Here is a 21,870-nt window from a genome sequence, read left to right on the forward strand (position 1 = left end):
AAATGTTATGAGTTTATGATTTGACATAACTGGAAAAAGAGAAACTAGGGGAATGGAACAGGTAGAGACAACATTAGTGAGGACCATTTCCAGAATATTTGTGCTTCTAGTGGATTTGTTTGTTCCAGGGAATTCCTAATTATCAAATCCAGAAAACTTTCAGATATAGGGTCACTAGTTGTATATGGTAGTGGTGGTGGGGATTAAGAACTGTATCATTGCCTCCAGGCAGATTCTTTTGTGTCATGCTTGTTGAAGCTGGAGAAGTCCAAAACTGGCCTACACAGAGTTGTTTTATTTCAAATTCGAAATAATCGATGCGATGACTTGTTCTTGTAAATACACTCCTGGAACTCATTAGCTTAATATTCCCTAATAGCTTAATATTTCCAAGTAAAGGCCTTGCTCTGACCCAAAGGACCTGGGAAGGTTTGAGAACAGGTTAAGGTACAGGATAGAGTAGTTACTGTAACTGAAAAGACCTAGTCAGAATCCCCTCTCCCCCGGGTATAAATCTGACCGAATACATTTCCATGTTCTGGAAAACTGAATTTTTTGATCTTCAGTGAAGGGAGAAGGAATGGAGAAGAAGTGAAGACAAAGATCACAGTCTTTCCTGGATACAGGAATTCAAGAAGTTGAGTAGTAACTTCAATAGCCCCTGACCCCAAGAAATCCTCCCCATTGCTCCTGTTATACAATGACCCTTCACACAAAGCCTTTTTCTAAATTACAGTTCCCCTGAAAGAATTCCTTAATGCAGAATGGAAACTTCTAGCTTTTGCCTGCTTTTTGTCTAAAGCAGCACTGTCTGAAACAAAAAGTGAAAATAACCAGAGAACAAATCTTTATTGTACATACAGTCAATAACTCTTGAATTCACAATACCCACATCATTTCCAAACCTGCAGCCCCACAACCAAAGGGAAACTGTTATGTATCAAAGTTACATAATCAATATAAGACCGCCCTTATGCCTGCTTTCTGTGTATAATGCCAAACACTCCAAACTTTTCTTTGTATAATGCTAAGAGCTCCAAGTTAAAAGCCTTATATGCTAAGTAGGAAGCAAATATGTGCACATATGTACACATGTGAAGAGAGTTTAAATGCATTCTCAGCTTATCAAAAGCTTTCATTCACCATCCAGAGATATACTCCAACCTAGTGGCAACCAGAGAAAAAAACATGTTAGTCTAATACCTTGCCATGTACAGCAAAAACTTCCAATCCCTGGCTCCAGTAGAGCAATCAGCAAGCATGTCTTTGTCCGATACATAAAAACACCTTTATTGATATATCTGGATAATCATCAGAGTCAGCCATGATCTTCCATGATATTGTGGCAGCCAGAACAAAGCTGTTATAAATTCTGGGTGGAATATTTAAGCAGCTGCTAAAATTGTCAACTGCATATAAATTATCCAAGTCCTTAAAAAACTTAAGATGTTTTTCCAACATTTTAAAACAGTGTGGGAGGAGCAGGAGCTGTATTGATAAATTAGAAGCAGAAGATAGAGAATCAGTCATTATATTAATAAAACAATAATCTCATTAAAAATAAGTCATTCACCTCTGAAACCTTCACATTTCCCTTATCAAAAAGATAGCCATCATATGAGTCATATTAACAAAAGAAAGTTTCAGGAAGCAAGCCAGCAAATGTCTGTTGGTCTAATTCGAGAAAGCTCACGTGTCTGTCCAAATCAGGGAAACACATGCAAAGGCAGCCACTGAGGCTCCTCTCAGAAAAAGATATGCAGTTAATTCAACCCCTCTTAGAAAATGTAAAACATGCAGCCACTGAAATATCTGCCAAACTACTGCCTGGTGACTTTCAAAAACCAGTTTATGGAAGTTCCTACTTGCTCCTTGCCTTCAGCTAAACAATTTTTTTGATTAAAGAGACACAGACATCATAAAATATATAACATCCAACACATAAGTGTGTACACATGCGTACACACACACACACACACACACACACACACACACACACACACACACACACACAAACAAAACTTCACTGGGAAAAACAGAAAATTATCAAAGTGCAGCTATCTAGAGGTAAAGTGATACTTTCAGTTAAGTATGACAATAAATGAGTCCCAAACTGTCAGTAAATATGTATCAAATTTAGAAGAAAGAAAGCATCTCAAAGAAGTAATTTGAAGAACATAGTTACCACAAATAGGAACTTGCCATAACAGAAGATTCTAAAGATCATTTTTGATGTGCATATCTCACAGTATAAACCTTCATAATTATGCACGCAGCTTCACAGGAATATGGGTATGTTCCATATTGTCATTTCTGAGAATTAAGACAGCAGACTAAGTTATTTGTTATCACAGTTTGACACATTACTGGGAGTTCAGGCAGTCTATTTTAGTCTCTTTTCAATAATAAAGTGAAGTTGAAAAGTGAGAAGAAATTTTGCCTTATGTGATTTTTTATCTATAAGCAATATAAAATAAGCCTGAAAATGCTGCTAGGATTTCTTTCTCTTTTTTTCCTACATTTTCAGAAAAGCTGTACTAAATCTGACGTACAGAGTTCAGTTGTAGTTTATACTGTAAAATTCCAAACAGGAAGCAACATAATTGTAGTGTGTTATCATCCAATAGATAACCACAAGCTGACTGGTTTTGTTCTAAGTCACCATTTACTGACTTGCAAATGCACACTCATTTGAGGGTTGAACAACATGAATGACCACAGGCCATCACTGATTGGGGTGGGGGGGGGGGGTAGAAGTGTGGGACCTTAGAATACAAATTTAAAAAATATCTGGCAACATCTCTGGGATCAGGTTCCAGTTGATAATGAAGAACAAAGGAAAACGTTGTTTTTAAAGGCCATGGCTATTAGCTGCAATATGTTCATCATCTATTAAAATTATCATCAGTAATAATTGGAGGATATTTGAATGTTTTGACAATTTAGTAGAAAAAGCCCCATTGTTTGTATTAAAAAGTGAATGGAATAAAAAATATATTTTTGAAAATGACTCCAGTAAACAGTATGTGGTGATGTTAGAAGGTAACAAATATATTTCACTGATTCAAAAATGCAGCCAGTGTAACCAGTATAAGTTTATCAACCATAAACAACTTTGTCCAAAAGAATGAAAAGTTCATCAGAAAGAGAATATATAATTGTGGCACCAAGTCCACAGTTTATTTGGTATGATGTAAGTCATGAAAGGCATTTTATTTAGGTAAAAAAGGAAAATATGTAAGATTTAATATTTACAAGTACAACTACAGCATTAGGAGAGAGAATAGTATGAATGCACTAAATAAACATGCAAAAAGGTACAGTAGTTTTAAAATATTTTTGGTTTCACTAATAGATAACATGGACATCAATACTTGGGCTGGATTTTGGGAGAGAACTTGAGAACATAGAGAATTAATGGGGCAGTTTAGATTGGATGCAGCTTCATCCCTAGAATTAAATGTGATTGCCAATATCAGTAGTGTATTAAAACTGCATGCTGCCAAACTATAAACCAGCTATTAATCACATTACATATATCACATATACAATTAGCTTTGAAATATATATTTTTGGTAAGGTGTTATATATGGATGAAGTATTTGTATTATAGTATTTTAATTAGTTGTGTGTTTTACTGCAGTGGTGGTGCTGCGGTAGCGTTGCCGCCAAACAGTTAGACATTGCCCGTTCGATTCTCAGTTAGAGCATCTTCTGTGTGGCGATATGCGTGAATGGGCGTTCCTTCATTGAAGGCTGTGCGTTAGGCCCGGCAAGCCAGCACGTAAAAATCTACTGCCAATCATTAGTGGACCGGAGTTCCGCTGTGGTGACCCCTAACCGGGAAAAGCCGAAAGAAACCAAAAAAATTAGTTGTGTGTTTTATTGGTTTATGTAATTGTCAAATGTTTCTGCATTGATATAAAATAGGAAATATGATATTATGTTTTGCCTTCTGATGTAGTCCATAAAATTGGAATGAAAGCACTTGTGTTTTGTTGTTTTCATGGTTTTAAATGGTTGCTTATTACGTGATCGAAATCTTAGGTTACCGAACACCTAAATGTCAATCACTAAATGTGGAAGTCTGAAAACTGCAAACAGGCGTTTCTGTACAGGGAAACAAGTTGTTTGGCTGTTACGCAAATTTTGTTCTTTCTCCTCTGTAGAGAGATCTCAGAGTTTGTATATTTAGTTAGGGACAGACCTCCCACATAATTTCTGCTTACAACTTTTTTTTTTAATTTGGCCAATGGCATTGTTTCCGAATGTGGAAACAGACGTTTTCAATCTTAAAGTTTCGACATTTAGTGATCGATCTTTAGGTGTTCGATAACCTAAGGTTTTGATCACATAATATAGACCCATATTAAACAGTTTCCACCTGTAGAACCAAGGGTGGACCATGCTTGTAGTTACTGTATATTTTTATTGTCCCCATTTATATTACCTTTTTAATGTTATGGAGGTAGGGATGGATAGAGGGAAACAGTTATCAACTCATATTCCAGTTGAAAGATGTACTTTTTAGTAATAACTGTACTCCATGGTGAGACCAAGATGCAATGTTTTATTTAAATGCATGTAACTTGGTCACATTCTGGCAGTAACTTTAGTAAGGATGAACAGGTGATTGAGGGCATCTGAGACTTGGCTTAAAAAGTAATTAAGGTAATCCTCCTCTAGTAATCTTCAAGACCACAATAGTACCCACACCCTGCCATGGTACATCAATAGGGGTGACCATCATTGTTCATAGGTTGTGTTGGCAGAAGAGACAGGAAAATCGAGCAGCAAAATTATAAAGGTGAGGAGAAATCAGTGGAGTCTGTTACTGGGCTGGCTATTAGAAGAAAAGTATATTAATATAAAAAGAATGATATGTGCAGTCACAACTGTAATGTGTAAAACCTGACATTAAAAATAATATTTCTTAAAAATGGTTGCAAATGTAGAACTGTGAAACAGCATTAAACACTGGTTATTAAAGGAAACATAATAAAATGATACATTTGGAACTCGTGAAGTCATCATAAATAAAAGTCACATTTAGGCAATACTCAAAAAGGAAAGTAAACAGAAGATAAAACTAGGAATATGTTTATGAATATTTTTGTGTCTTTAGTTTTTTTCCCGGTTAGGGGTCGCCACAGCGGAACTCCGGTCTGCTAATGATTGGTAGTTGATTTTTACGTGTCGAGTTACCAGCCCTGACACACAACCTTCAATGAAGGTATGCCCATTCACGTATATCTCCACGCAGAAGACACTCTAGCTGAGAATCGAACCGGACAGCGTCTTACTGTGAGGCGACAATGCTACTGCAGCACCACCACTGCGGTGGGAGGAATATGTTTATGAATATAATTGTCTTAAACAGCAAAGTCAGTATTTCCTTCTTAAAAGTTTAATTTTAAAATTTTGAATAGTATCTTTGGCTTTTTACATTGAGCTTGTTAACCAGTATGCTTTTCTTTTTTTACAGATCTCTTTGCACAGGTGAGCAATGCTAACAAGCTGTGTGACCAGCGGCACCTCAGTCTGCTTTTACATGATGCCATACAGATTCCTCGGCAACTTGGAGAAGTAGCAGCATTTGGAGGCAGCAACATAGAGCCCAGCGTTAGGAGCTGTTTCCGTTTTGTAAGTTATGGTGTACATTGTTGCAAAGGCTACTTCAATGGATTGAGGGGCAGAACCCCTATAAGATGTTATTTACTGTTAATAAGTATCAGATGTAGGCAAAAAGTAGTATATTCTTTCTAAGAGGCGAGACAACTCAAAGTGCTATTATGTGTATCGTGCAGGTTCTGGTGATGTGTGCTTTCTCTCAACACTATTTAGATGTGATTCTTAAATCTGTCTGCTTATCATAGTTTATCAGCCATCATGTGAAAACATACTTGTATTATTTTATAGATGGTCTGGATGTAGAGTGATAAATAAATTTATTTATTTATTTTTATTTTATATTTATATTATAAATTATATTTATATAATTATAATTATATTTATATTTATTTTACATTTGTTAGACTGACTGGATATATGTCTATTTTCAGCGGAGGCCCGGGGAGAAAAGCTCCAAGGTTCGTAATACACATACACATAAAGAAACTTTTAGTAAATAGTAGTTACATACATACACATAAAGAACATTTAGTAAATGGTAGTTACATACATGTTGCAGACTTGAGCAGTACAATTTATTTTATTTATTTATTTATTTGCAGTTGGTTTACCAGGATAGTCCATTGGGCCAATAAGAACCTGTTTTCAATGGAGTCCTGGGGAGAAAAGCTCCAAAACAAAGGTTACAAAAAAAATTACAGCAGTTTACAATTTCAATCATTTGTAGATTAAAGACAAAGCTTTAAAACAGTGGTAACAAAAAGATTACAACAGTTTACAATTGCAATAATTTGTAGGTTAAAAACAGACCTTCAAACAGTAGTAAAAAAAAAAAAAACATTACAGCAGTTTACAATTTCAGTCATTTGTGGGTTCAAGACAAAACAAAGATTATGCATTTACAATGCAATTTTTAAGTTTCATTTTGTAGAAAACTAAGATTTAAGCAGGTGCAATAAAAACATTTTTAGGTTAAAAAGTTATAATTTTGTAGAAAAACAAAGCATTGCTGCGGTAAATATATACTTTCTTGAGTGGAATAGTGTGATAAGAGAATTATAAGATGTCATTACAGTTCACCAGTTATTTGGTGTCTGGTAATATATAATAAAGAAGCCTGTAGGAAGTGGAGAATAGGCTATGAGGGGTGGGAGCAAGGGCATTCCCAAGAGGATGTTAGATGTGAGTGCAGTGATTTTTTAAAAGCAGGGAGGTTGGTAGTGATACGGATGGAGGGAGGAAGGGAGTTCCATAGGCGTGCCAGGGCAAAGGACAGGAGGTTTTGTCCGGGAGAGTGAAAGGGTTTGTGCAGTTCTATTAGGTTTTGGTTATTAGATCTTAGGAGTCTTTGTGGCAGGTGCATTTTAAAGGTAGAGCTGAGTGAGGGACAGAGGAAGGGTTGAAAAATTAGTTTGTGAGCAAAAGTGAGCTGAGTATAGGAGAGATAGCTGGGAAGCTCTAGCCAGTTAAGTTTGTGGAGGGATGCGCAGTGATGGGTAGATGATTTGTGGCTAGTGGCAAATTTGGCAATTTTATTATAACAAGAGGACAGTTTTGTTTTGAGAGATGATTGTAGGATTGTTAGGAGAGGGGCACCATAAAGGAGGGAAGGGATGAGAAATGTAGTAGCGAGAGACAGCTTAGTAGATGTAGTGAGGAATCGATTGTGTCAGTAGAGCATGCCAAGTTTTTGGTGGGTTTTTTTATGTTTAGTTGTAGGTGGCTATTGAATTTAAGCTGGTCATCAATCTGGACTCCTAGTAGTTTGGTTTCAGATACCAGTTCAAGAGGTGTGTTATTCTGGCTAGTGATGGAGAATAGTTTTCTATCAATGGTGTTGGTTTTTGAGGGGGTAAATACCATAAGTTTGGTTTTTGATGCATTGAGTGCTAGATGATTGTCCTTCATCCACTGTTCTGTGGTAGAGAAGGTGTCTTGAGTCAGTTTTAAGAGAGTGGGGATGGATGTGGCTGCACAGATAATTGTAGAATCATCTGCATATTGGATAAGTTTAGCATGGTGAATTGAGTGGGATAAATCATTTATGAATATATTGAAGAGGAGAGGACCCAAAATGGAACCTTGGGTGACACCAGTGGGTGTGTTGAGGAAAGAGGAGATGGCTTTTTTCCACTTAACAGCTTGTTGCCTGTTGGAGAGATAGCTGGTGAACCAATTGAGAGAGGAAGAGGATAGGTTTATGTTAGATAGTTTAGTTAGGAGAAGGTTATGAGAGATAGTATCAAAGGCCTTAGAGAGGTCAAGAAAGAGGGTAGATACAGTAGAGTCAGAATCTCTGGCTTTATTTACAGTTTCCAGGAAGGAAAGGAGGGCAGTCATGGTGCTGTGGCTGGGTCTGAATCCATGTTGTGTGGAAGTTAGTAAGTTATTATCTAAGAGATAGGGAAGGAGTTGAAGATGGATACATTTCTCTAGAAGTTTTGATATAGGAGAGAGGATGGCAATGGGACGAAAGTTAGTAATATTGTTATTATTGCCTCCTTTGTGCAGGGGAATGATGAAAGCCCTTTTCCAGAGTTTGGGTACAAGCCCTTCTTGGATAGAGCGATTGATTAGGATGCTGATGGGGAAGGCAATGGCTTCAGCAGCTATGCTGAGGAAGGATGAGGGAATGTTATCTGGGGCATTGGTGCATGGTTTTAGCTTTTGCAGGAGTTTTCTTATGGTTGAAGTAGGAATGGGTTTTAGGGAGAAAGGTGGGAGTTGAGAGACTGGAGATGAAGGGAGTGACAAAAGGGGGATGCAGAAGTAGGGGGTGAGGTGTTATTAGAGAAGGATGAGGTTAGTTTGGAAATAGAGTCTATGAAAAAAGAGTTGAATTGGGTAGCTAGGTCTATATCTAGTGCATTTGGGTCTGGGCTTGGGTTTTCTGCTGAGCCAGGTTTTAGGAGTGTAGTGATGCCTTTCCAGAATTTTTGAGGATTAGTTTTGTGGTTGTTTTGGAGTAAGGAGAAGTAATTCTGTCAATCTGCTGTGATAAGCTTTTTAACGGCATTGCGAAGTGTTTTGAATTCATTAAGGGTGATGGGAGTTTTGTTTCTTTGGTAACATGCCCAGGTTTTGTCTCTAAGTCGCATGGCAGTTAGTGGGTTTTTTGTTAGCCAGGGGGCGGTGTTGTTTCTTATTCTTTTGGTTTTTATGGGGGCGAAACTATCCAGCAGTTTTAGGAAAGTTGTATTGAAGTGTGCAACAGCATTATCCAGGGGTAGAGTTTTTAGGGGGCTCCAATTTATTGATTTTAGGGAGTCTGAGAAGGTTATTGGGTTGAAGTTTTTAAGGTAGCGAGTGCTGATGTAATTATGAGTTACTTGTAATGGAGATGGAAGGCGTCTGGTGAAAATGGGAAGGTGGTCACTGAGGGAATCAGGAAGAGTTCCACTATCAGTGTAGTAGTGAGGGTGAGAGACTAAGATCCAGTCTAGGGTACTGCCATTGGAGAAGTCTTTAGAGGGCCTGGTAGTGAGGTTGATGAGCTGAGAGTACTTATATAGGTTGATGTTTAGGGTGTGTGTAGGGGACTGAATGGAAGACCAATTAATATTTGTGTCTCCCATGATAATAGTTTCATTACTGATATTGGTAGAAAGCCAGGATAGGATATCCTCAAGTACTGAGGTATTGTCTCCAGGGGGGATATAAAGTGAGGCTATGCAAATGTGTTTGTGTTTATTTAATTGAAAAAGAGCTAGTACTAATTCTGCATTGGAGAAGTGAGGAATGGGTTTGTTATAGGGAGTAATGGATAGGGTGGATGAGTAGAGTAGGGCTACCCCACCACCCTTTTTGCGGGTCCTGTCTTTTCTAATGATAGAGTAGTTTGGTGGTACTATTTCAATATCTTTTATATGAAGTTTTAACCAGGTTTCAGAAATAGCTAAGATGTCAGGTTTGTTGTGGAGAAGCCAGGCATGGAGATTGGGGATTTTGTTAGCTATGCTTTGGGCATTAAGAGAAGCTAATAGGATGGATTTAGATGTAGGAGAAGTGGTGTTTGGGCCTGGTTTAGGGTGTATATCTCCAGATAGAAGTATGGATGTTAGATGTTGGATTAAGCTGATGAAGGTGTTTGGATTGCCTTGTTTGTATGTTGTATACTGTCAGGTTTGTGTGGATATTGGAGGTTAGAGAGGGGTTAGAGAGTTTATAGGTAGAGCTTAGTTTGTAGTGAAAAAATAGATGGGTGTTAATGGGATACAGTCCAGGGGAAATTGAGACAAATGAGTGTAAGTGAGTTGAAGGGAGTGAGCTGGTTGTGTGTAGTAATTGTGTGTGATTTGTGGAATTTGGCTGGGTAAGGTAGTGGATATAAGTAAGGTTCAGAAGTAGTAGTAGTTGGATTGAGAATGATATAAGTTTTGTAAGCATGTTGAGGCTTTGATAAGGTAGAATATGTAGTGTAGGGAGAAGGGTTAGAACTAGATATTGTGCTGTTAAATATGAAGGGAGGTGTGTTGAGATGGATTATAGGGGGAGGGGGAAGAAGATGGTGAAACGGGAGGAGTGTAATAGGTAGAGAGGAAGTAGGAGTGGTTAGGGAAAGGGGAGGGGTGTAATAGGTAGAGAGGAAGTAGGAGTGGTTAGGGAAAGGGGAGGGGTGTAATAGGTAGAGATGAAGTAGGAGTGGTTAGGTGAGTATAAGTGTAGGTGCACTGGGGGTGGGTGAGATTTGGGGGTAGGGTAGGGGAGCGGAGTGAGCCCACAGGGTGAACGGAGTGGGTAGAGCAGAAGAAGGAAGATTCTGCAGAGACAATCAGTGTATAGCAGATTTCCTGAGGCACTCTTGGTATTTACAGGTGAGTAGGGTGTGATAACGCAACTATTTGGTAGTTGAGGGATAGAGTGAAAAAAATGATAGAAGTATAGCTGGACAGAGGGGGGAAGGAAAGCCCTGAAGAATAGTGTAGTACAGCAGGAAGATTGGAAAGTAGTCAGAGATAAAGTATGGGAAAAGTGGGGTAATGATACAGCACAAGCCTTAGGTTAGACTGCCACCTACTGGACAGTGAGTAGGGTACAGCAATAGGTAGCTGTAGCAGAGATAGCAGATAGAGATGACTTAGATAGTAGTCAGTGAGGAGAAGGTCAGTATTTAAGGGGTAGGAAGTGGTATGGCTGCTGGATTCCTGGCTCGGTCAGTAGGAAATATATACAACACTAGATAATTACAAAAAGGTTCACCTTATCATTTAGGTCTAGGGAAGAACATACTTTCTTATTCTCTTTGGACTCTGGAAAAATGTGCTAGGGCAGCATGTTTCTTTGGGTTGATGCAGGAGTGACTGAAAATATAATGGAAGGGGTCCTTAAAGACCAGGCAGATAGGTTCCCAAATTATTAGTGCAGGAGGGAAGGTAGATAAACTAGGAAGGTTAGAGAGAAAAAACGTACAATTAAGTGATTAGGCAGCAATAATGTCAAGTTTGTAGTCACAGATTATTACAGTGATAAAGAGCACCTTAAATGCATACACCTTGTAAGACTACTAACACATAACATTCTGAGCTAGTGCTTGAAATACAACTCTGTCCCAAAAAAACACAAAAGTATAGTTAGAGAGCTGTGGTGACAACTAATAGCATGCAGTTCTATGCAGGAACATGAGAACAATGAGTTTTAATTCCCACTGCTATGAGCATTAGTGGAAAAACAAAGCAGATAAATAAATTAGTCAGTATAATGGAACGGTGAGGTAAAAAAAAGACAAATAGTGAAATACAAACTTCCCAAAATTGCATAAAATCTAAGATGTCATGTTGAAAGTAATTAATATGATTTGGGCAGATATTCAACAAGACAAGGTGCAAGTAATGGCCACTAGAACTTGTCTCCCACTAACAGCTTTGCCGTCTACTATAAGCCCAAAACGCTTGCTCACTTTACAAATGGGGCTAGTAGTATTCTGTTTAGCCCAATGTTTGACTTAATCAAGTATTAAATACAGATAATATGTGCATATTAACATTCAGGATAATGACACAATGAGTGGCAGTTTATTCAGTTTGCCCTTCCTGGTATGAAAAAAAAATATTTCTAAAAATGGAGGCAAAAGAAATAGAGAGAACATACATAGCATGAGAATGTTACTTGTGTCATATATTTCACTTGAAATCTAAACGATTATGAACCACACACAGCATGTAATTACATCTTTATTACATATAAGGAGAAGCACGTTGTTGTATAGATCATACTGAATGTCTCTTGTTGAGTATGTACTGCAATGGGAGAACTCAGGTTACTTGGAAAAGTACAGCCTATGACATCTGTATAATAACAGTCCCATCAGAGCTACTGAAAGTGAGAAAAAAAAATAAAATCAGACCATGCAAGCAGATCCTTGAAGTTTATTTTGCAAATCCCTTGAAAGAGAAAGTACACTTTTGCAAGTCTCCTGTGTTAAGCAGATGCTTCCTATTTATCAGTAATAATTTAGTAAATAATTTGCAGTACAGTAAAAGTACTGAGTTTAATAAAGCAGTTTATTGTGGAAGAAATTGTTTTCTGCTTATACTACTAAACACATACATGCACACAAAAGTGTGTGTGTGTGTGTGTGTGTGTGTGTGTGTGTGTGTGTGTGTGTGTGTGTGTGTGTGTATGTGTTTGGGTCTACTTCAAAACACTGACATATCATAACACTGAAATTCAAAAGATTGAGACTATAACATCAAAAACCCAAAACAATGAAAACTCAGAACACTGAAAGTGTGCATAATAACATAGAAAACTAAAACACACATCCCCGCCACCTATAACAACACCAAATTAAGGAATACACTTTTTACTACATTTCTGCAGGCCCCCCTGCACCTCCCATGTGAAGGGTCTGCCCCCCCCCCCCGTAAATTAAATATACCACCTCCTAGATAGCACTACAGTGGAAACAAGTTAATTTCGTTAGTAAATGTGAACAATGGTCCTCATTTGAATAGGTCAAACATGTATTTAGTATGGACTACACTTGCAATTTCAAGGAAGTGTATAACAAGAAGATGGAATACAAACACAATACCAACTTTGGGAGACATCTACAGCCTACTGAAGACCACAGCATTATTGGAAATTAAAGTTAAAGAACTAAGAATTTACCCAAAGCCATTTCTCAACATCCCTTGGGGGAAGTCTTATCATTGATTGACACTATACAATAATTGATCAAACACTGTGATAATGGATTGGACATACTTATAAAGTAACCATATACATTAAGATCTGTTATAGTGTCAGGATAATGTTAATAGTGTACATAGTTATTTAAGATGTTATGTATAAATACTATGGAATTCATTCAAATGTATTTGAAAAAAAAAAAAAAAATTGAGAAAAAAGTTAATTTCCAAACCCCACTGTAAAATGATCACCATACAGAATGTAAACACATGGATGTATTGCTTTCATGGAAGTTAAGTTAGTGTTCTGAGAAGTGCTAGGAGAAGTGAGTTAGGGGAAAATGTGTTTATTTCGCCAATCTGTACGTGTTTTTAGGCCATACAGGTTAGTGGTTGACATGTTTACATTCTGTATGGTGATCACGATACAGTGAGGTTAGGAAATTAACTTTTTTCAACTGTACTGCGATCTTGGAGGTGCTATATTAAATTTACGGAGGGGTGCAGGTGTGTTTGTTAGTTTGGTGGTGTTATAGATGGAGGTGATGTTATTTACATGTGTGTTGTGGTCTTCAGTCTTATGATGCAGTGTTTCAGTCTTCTGAGGTTTTCAGTGTTTTGGGTTTTCAATGTTATGATCTCAGTGTTTCAATGTTTTGATGTAGACCCATATATATATATATATATATATATATATATATATATATATATATATATATATATATATATATATATATATATATATATATATATATATATATATATATATATATATATATATGTATATATATATACTTGTATTTATATATATATATATATATATATATATATACACACTTGTATTTTTTATATATTTTATATATATATATATATATATATATATATATATATTTGTATACTTATATTATATATATATATATATATATATATATATAAATGTGTGTATATATATATATATATATATATATATATATATATATATATATATATATATATATATATATAAATACACACATGTGTACCACATTTAATGTACAACAACCGTGTCAACTACAAAAGGTCTATAATAACATAACCAAAGCAGTACTACACATGTGCTGAGTAAACAGTACTGATGCATGCAAAATCTAACTTCAAAAAAATATTCCCCAAGGATTCAATAATGCTTACACTAAGTGAACATCATTCTGAATGAACAGGCAACACAGACATAACTCACACCTTCTTCCTCTTAATTTTAGTTTTCCTACTGACTTTATTGCAGCTTTAACTATTGACAGGGATTCATAAAGGTTACCACAAAGTATAGACTAAATGTACACTTAGCATAGGCATTATTGAATCTGGCCCATTGTTTTTTTACAAGAGGTAAGCCTCCTGCACCCCACACACCCACTGCTATTTAAATATACTAACTCTGAGATTACACAAACACAGAGTAATGGCAAATTTCGCAACCTCTCAATTTGTGCATTCTTACACACCTGTCTATGAACTGCATAGTCGACCATATGTATAGTCACTTAGACAGCTGTTGACTTAATAAACACACTCAGTATATTCATTAGCACCTATTGATGTATATAGATATGCATATGTGTGTGTTCTTGTGTATATATGTGTCTATCTAGCAGTGTCTGTATATTTGGGTATCCTACCACTCATTAATTGCTGAATGCCCTTACAAAATTGGTCAAATGCATATGTGATCAAGTACAGGAAATGTAAAAAAAAAAAAAAGAAGTGTGATCAAATCTGTTTGGGAAAGGTAATGCGAGTTTGGGATTCTAATACTGTATATATATGTGTGTGTGTTTGTGTGTAACACAGTATTGACCCCAAGAAAAATAAACAAATAAATGTTATAAGTGGTCTGCTACAATGAAAAGGTTGCTTTTCTCTTGCTTATGTAGACCATCAGACATGTTTTGGTTGCATTTGTGCATAATGTTAATTTGATGACTCAACCAAAATTTCATAGCACATAGTTAGGGTGCTAATATATAAACCTAGACACAACTGTTCCACTCAGACACTCAAAGTACTACAGTGCTCTCTCTCTTATTTATTCATCCATCCATATAGCTGACATAAGAAAAAGAATGAAAAAATACACATACACATATCATGTCTGCCACAAAAAATATAGTATTTATACATGCTCTAATATCCTCAACAAAACATTATATATAGCCTGCTTGCATCACCCATTATGTGCACATAGTTAGGGTGCTAATATATAAACCTAGACACAACTGTTCCACTCAGACACTCAAAGTACTACAGTGCTCTCTCTCTTATTTATTCATCCATCCATATAGCTGACATAAGAAAAAGAATGAAAAAATACACATACACATATCATGTCTGCCACAAAAAATATATTATTTATACATGCTCTAATATCCTCAACAAAACATTATATATAGCCTGCTTGCATCACCCATTATGTGCAACCTATGCACATCATCAGAAGACCAGACCTAATTAATATTAATTAAAACTTAAGAAAACAGCAACTAATATGCTCTGCTAAACCACTAAAGAGTAATCACATCATAGATCAAAACCATAATCAGAGTACAGAACCCCTTAGCAACTAACAAAACTAATCAACAAAATAAACATGTAAGCACACTACTTAAGTGAACTAGTACCACAACTAGCCCTACTGTAGCAAAAAAAAAAAAAATCAGACATGCTATTATACAACGTCTCTCACCAATACTAAATGCATTAACATAAAATCGTATTTATAATTGATTAATATAAATACAAACAAGCAGTAAAAGTCCAGAAATAAACGCCACCTTCTTACTATAAACAAACTAAAATTTATTGCGAGCACTTTCGTCTGCTTACAATGAAGGAACTTCTTCAGTCATCAAACAAAAATGCTTTGCAGTTTAAATAGCACAAGAATTAATGACATCATGAACCCCTCCCAAATCACTTAATTCAACAACCCATCTGAAAAACTGTCATTAACAAGTTAAAGTGCACAAATATATTACATAAAAATAAGACATTTCCTACCTGTTTTAAATAAGGGCTTGGTGGTGTCTGAACAACAACTAAGTATAAACAGTAATCGGAGTGGAAAGGCTAGGAAGTCAGATAACATCGGTTTTACCACAGTTTTTTCAAGTGATGCTATGAGTTTCAGAGACATATTCAAATTGTTACACTTTTATGTCTGTAGTCTCTTTGGAATATAGGTATGTTTTTCTGCATACATTTCTGTCGTAGTTTCTGCTTTAAACTATTCCTTGCACACTTCCCTTGCAGTTTTAAGTAATGTCATATGAATTCTGTAATCAACACACTATTACCTTCCTCTCAAAGAGACAAGCTGTACACTCACATAAAAATGTAGCTACTGAAAGAAAGCTATGACATACTTCTAGTTCAACTGCATTAAGCAAAGTATACTTACTGTTATAGATGGGTCCAATAGAAATATTTCAAGGCAGTTTGTGTTTGATAATTTGTTGCTTAATAAATGTTGGTATATAAGAAGATTAAGTACAAATGTATACAAAAGTAATCACTGTATTTCTCAGTATCCTCTGGCTGGTCATTCACGTGTTTCTTTAACCTTCACCTCCACTCTGCCCAGTATGTGCTGGCTGAATTCAGCCATATTGTACATGCAGGTAGTAATTTGGAGAAATTAATATCTTGTACAATTATCATATTAAAAAATATTTTTAGCATACACAAAGTAAATGTATTTTTCTAAAAACTGTCTGACTATAGTACAACTAATCACCCAGTTAATACATTATATGAAATTATATGCTGATGTGAATATGTTTTTTTCTGTTTGTATATAAATACACACATACATGTATACATATGTGCATGTGTATATAGATTTATACGCCTTATGTGTACTTCTGCTTATTTCCAATTTGATATACACACACACACATATATATGTGTATATATATATATATATATATATATATATATATATATATATACACACTTCCATATATTTTTACCAATACATATGCTTTTGTATTTATACATAAAATCACGTCTGCACATAAAAATTACATTTGTATATGCATATACATTTCTGTTTACAGATATGTTTATGCCTATTTATACTTTTGGATTATATATAGATACATCCATCCACCCACAACCCCTTTTTCCCATTTTTGCACATGTGGTCGGGTTATCACTTCAGCTGAGACAATCATCCGGAGTCAGGGTTTACACCACTGGATGGCTAGCCCTGCCACAATATTTCGTCCACACCACACTCGCACCTATGGCCAATTTCAAGTGCCCAATCTACCTATTGCATGTCTTTGGATTGTGGGAGGAAACCAGAGAACCCAGAGGAAACCCATGCACACACAGTGAGGACATACAGACTCCACAGAGAAGGCACCACCAGCCAAGAATTGAACCAGGGAACCTCTTGCTGTGAAGTGACACCACTATCCACTATGCCACCCCATACATATAGATACATATTTGTACTTATTCATATACTTCTTATTGAATGTACTTTCATTTATATAATATTATAGTATGTTTTAAACCTATTTTTGATAAGATTTAAAAAAATGTAAAAATACTTACTGTAGTAATCTAGCCTTTTCACCATCATCTGATCTACCAACTGGTCAAGCCTACACTTCTGTAGGTCATCATACCTCTGGCAGCTCTATTGTTTAAAGCTGGTGATCCCTGTCAAGGATGACAGGCACTCATCTAACTCTTGCCAGAAGTCAATTTTTTTCCACTATGTGATGTACACATATGATTCAGTTTTCTCACAGTATGACTGTCTTAAGAAGTAGACAATGGTTTTGATCTCCTTGTCAGACCTGCTTAGAGCTTGGTCTTCTGCCTTCACAGGTGCTGCCATTATTGCAACTCACAGAGCAAAGAGTAACTAAGTGTGATTTGCATTCAACGTATATAAATGAGCCTGAATTTATGTGAATAACCTTAAGACATCCATATCACGTTGTGATCAATTGAGAAAGGGGGCCAATGGTTTAGGAAAGCTTGGACTTCATCAAGTAAGATAAAATTAGCAATAATGTTAGACGATGATCACAACAATGCAAACTCCACTGTAGCTGACTATTTCCCCTTTTCTGTTCATAGGAATTTTGCATATTATATTAGGCTATTTCCACACATGATGGATGACACTTTTGCACACTCAGGACGTTTTGTGTGTATGGCTGACTACTTGTTACTGTTTGTTAACTTATGTTATGTACTCATATTGCAATTCACAGAGCAAAGTAAAGAAAAGTGTGATTTGCATGCAATATGATATGAGAATGAATGATGTTATGTGAATAACCTTAGACAATCCATCTCAATCAATTGAGAGGAAAGAGGGCCAATTAGGAAGGAAGCTTGGACTTCACCAAGTAAGATGAAATTAGCAATAATGTTAGACATTATTGGGAAGCAGTTCATATTGATGTTGGAGAGCAATGATTAGTAAGAACATTGTTTCTTTCTTTGATCTGACAGTCAGATAAAAATGGTTCATATTAATGCTGATAACATGAATGCCATTCACAAACAGTAATTCAAGACAAAATAATTCAAGACAACAATACTGGAAATGTAATAGTAAAACACTTCCTTTATAAAATCTGCTAAGTCAAATGTATTGAAACAACCAATAATCCAGGTCAAATAAGAGTGATTAAAAGTGCTAAGCAACCAGTACTACATTCCTCTGCTATTTAAAGTTACAGTGCATGAATATAACACTAACTTAAAATAAAGTACCAGAGTCTGTTAATAAAAAATAAAGAGTAAACAAATCAACATAAAAATTATATACAATGCATACCAAAAATTCCATACATAAAAGTATTTCAAATATGTTCATAAAATTCAAGTTACCTACATAAACTCTTTAGTTTTAATAAACAAGTAATGGCATACATGTCATTAATGCCCAGAAACTATAGGCATTCAATGACAGTTGCCAATATAATTCTAGTTCTAATTTCAAAGATGATGGTCCTCTATCATCCACTGGAGTCACTTGCATAAAGGTGTTCATATATACGATCTCTGAGTCTATGCTCCATCTTTCCTTTATAGAACGCTGCACATGGTACATGCACATGGTACACGCTTAGCTAGATAAACTATTAGTTTTGAGTTTTTTCTTTAAAAAGTAATGTTTGTTCTTAACTTCAAATTTGTTGCCTGTGTTAATTTGCTTGCAGTATTTACACATGTTACATTTGGACATCCCTGGGAAATTGTGTTCTATCCTTTTTAGTCTCTAATAAATTTTTTAAATTACTACCTCTCCTATATGTTATTTTTGGTTTGGTACTCACTTTGTCCATAATAGACATGTCAGAATGTAAAAGGTTCCAATTCGTGTGTAAAATGTTTGAGACCATAACGTGGCTAACATTAAAAGTGGTGATAAAGGTAGTATTGTAGGCCTTAACTTCTTTATTGTCTAATGAAGTTCATTGGAAGTCTGCTGTAGTTGGTTAATGGTTGACTGTATTGTCACCAAATTCATTATATGTGTTTTTTGCAGCTAATAAAGGAACATATAAGCCTACAGATCTCTTGTGTTTGACTTCTTCAGCTAGGCAGATGAAAAGTGCTTCATTAAATTTGTGGGGTTTTTTGCTCAAAGCAGTCCTCCGGTTTTGCTTTTTATAGTTTGTTTTTTATTTTTTCGTTCTTCAGTACTGGAAATGTATTTGAGTAGTCACAATGGCAATGTGAAGATATGCTTGAAATAGTTTTTCCTTTTGATATTTACAAAATATGCTAGATAGGATATAACCACAAACCAAGTGCAAAAGAACAAAACAAAAAAAAAAAAAAAGCAGGTGCGTAGTATCCAATAACAACCCGAAAGAATCGCGATAAAAAAAACCACAAAAATATCTTGTAGTATTTTTTAAAGAAAAAATTTTCGCCACTAACTAAACAAACAGCAGCAGCTTCCAACAAACAACATCACGTAAACCAAAAGCATTTTTATGTGAAAGTTCTTTAAACAAACAACATCATCCATAATACACAGGCTCTATTATGGAACAGACAAATAATAAACAATATACACATTAATATACAAATAAAGTGAATAAAATATATGCAAGAAAAAGCATTTAAAATATAATAAAATTAAATATTATTTATTGTAATATTCAATAACATATATTCAAACCTTATCACCACTAAATACTCATACTACTTATGTACTATTAATTATTTTAAAAATTAAAAAAAAAAAAAAAAAAAAAAATTACAATTACCAAACGTTATCATATATGTATGCTATATAGACAATTCACAATTAACAAAAACTTAATAATTTTAATAATATATAAATTTATGTCAGATTAAATCCTATCATAATATAATATTATATTATATTTTCAATTCACCTCAGCATCCTTCCACATCAAACATCAGGCTCTAAAGAACTTAAGATGCAAACTACTAAGACACTGAGAGAAAGAAGAGATAACATTAACCTTGAATAATCCGAACTTCTGAACCGACAGCCGTTAAACTGGTCCAAGGAGGAGGATAGTGTACACAATAAAATTTGCTTATACTGAAAATTTTATTAGTCCTTTATTCTTAGCTTACAGGCCTTCTTCCATAAGCAGTACTCACCTATCCTTAATCAGATGATATTTGGATTGGGAAGTTTCCTAAGTGGGAAGAAGATTTTTGTTCTTCTCTTTTTGATTTAATCTCTCTTTCTACTAAATCTCCGATTTATGTTTTCCTAAGAAAAGATCCATCCAGAATCTCCCAAATCTTGGGTATTGATGGACTATGGACTATCAATGACATTAATAGGATGGAATCATATTGTATATACAATACAGTATTAAGGTATCGGTTGTCTTTTTAATATTGTTCCCTTTGGTAATAATGGTAATGAACATCTCTTATTTCTATATAATGATAACTGCCACTATCATGACCAAGGAATTGTACACATCTTCCCACGCTCCATTCCCCATCATCTAGTGGACTGAAACTTTACAATGAAATTGGGAGTTTATTAAATAAAATTAGATAAGTTATTAGAATGGTTAGATATTTTAATTTTCTTTTTAGATATTTTCCTTGGTCCTATTTTTTAATTTGAAAGGGTATAGGGACCTCCAAAACAAGGAGGGAGACAGGGGCAAAACTGTTCTTCAGCTTTTAGGAAAATTTAGTATAAAAGGGAAATTAACAAGTATTTATTAAAAACATATTATTTGATTGTCCATTTTTGATTGGATGTTTTATTTTATATTATTTATAGAGTACATCTATGATGCATTTGATTTTAAATTAGTTTCATATGAATTATAATCTGAGTTTCCCAAAATCATTGATTTATACACAAAAAATACCAAATACTTAACTGGCCTTAGACCTTGTCCGATTCTAATAAAAACTACCTACTTAACTAGTTCCTCTATTCACTTAGTCCTAACCCACCTACTGGCTATTTTCTATGATGAGGAGTTGGTAAGTGAGGTAAACGCATCCATTGAGTACAGTCGTGGTGTAATGTAGTGAGATGTGAATTTCCGCATAATTTTTCACAATCCGGGGCTATCAATGTATCTGATTGATGAGATTATCCCGATAAATTCGGCTGATCAACTGGTTATTAGAAAACTTGATGGGATTATTGATAAGAAGAAAATAAAAACGATCAACAAATTTACAGTCTCTTATGAGAAAGAAAAATCAAGAATATGACATCCAAAGTGTTGTTTAAACAAGAAAGTTAAACAAGAAGACTTTTTACTTAGACTTTTAGTACTTTGATATTACAGTAAACAAGAAAGTTGATTTTTTTTTTTGTTTTTTTAGTAGTAATTTTAAGTAGATTCTAAATCAATTTGTGATATAATTTTTAAAGATAAAGCTTTGAGAAAAAGTTTGACCTTCAGAAAACAAAGAAAACCACATACCAACCAATTGGGAAGTAAGAAAGGTTAATATGTGGTACTACAAAGAAATTACCAATTTTTATATGTTAGAACAGAAGGAAGTCAAAATTATTATACCACTATCCTATCGAGAGCAAATTAAAAGAGGGAGTGTTTTTTTTATTTTTTTG

At 35.1% G+C, this 21,870-nt stretch overlaps 1 protein-coding gene across 5 annotated transcripts in view; it reads left to right on the forward strand.

The window, feature by feature from the left end:
• The window catches only part of DRP2 (dystrophin related protein 2), a 4,029,288-nt gene that overhangs the window by 3,333,946 nt on the left and 673,472 nt on the right, over positions 1–21,870 (forward strand). For all 5 annotated transcript variants that reach the window (XM_044057118.1, XM_044057116.1, XM_044057114.1 and 2 more), the window contains one exon: positions 5,486–5,643. In XM_044057118.1, the coding sequence (XP_043913053.1) occupies positions 5,486–5,643 (158 nt within the window). The remainder of the gene's footprint in view (positions 1–5,485; positions 5,644–21,870) is intronic.

Source organism: Protopterus annectens, chromosome 15.part0 (assembly GCF_019279795.1).
Source record: "Protopterus annectens isolate FY-2018-M chromosome 15.part0, PAN1.0, whole genome shotgun sequence".
Classification (NCBI taxonomy): domain Eukaryota; kingdom Metazoa; phylum Chordata; order Ceratodontiformes; family Protopteridae; genus Protopterus; species Protopterus annectens.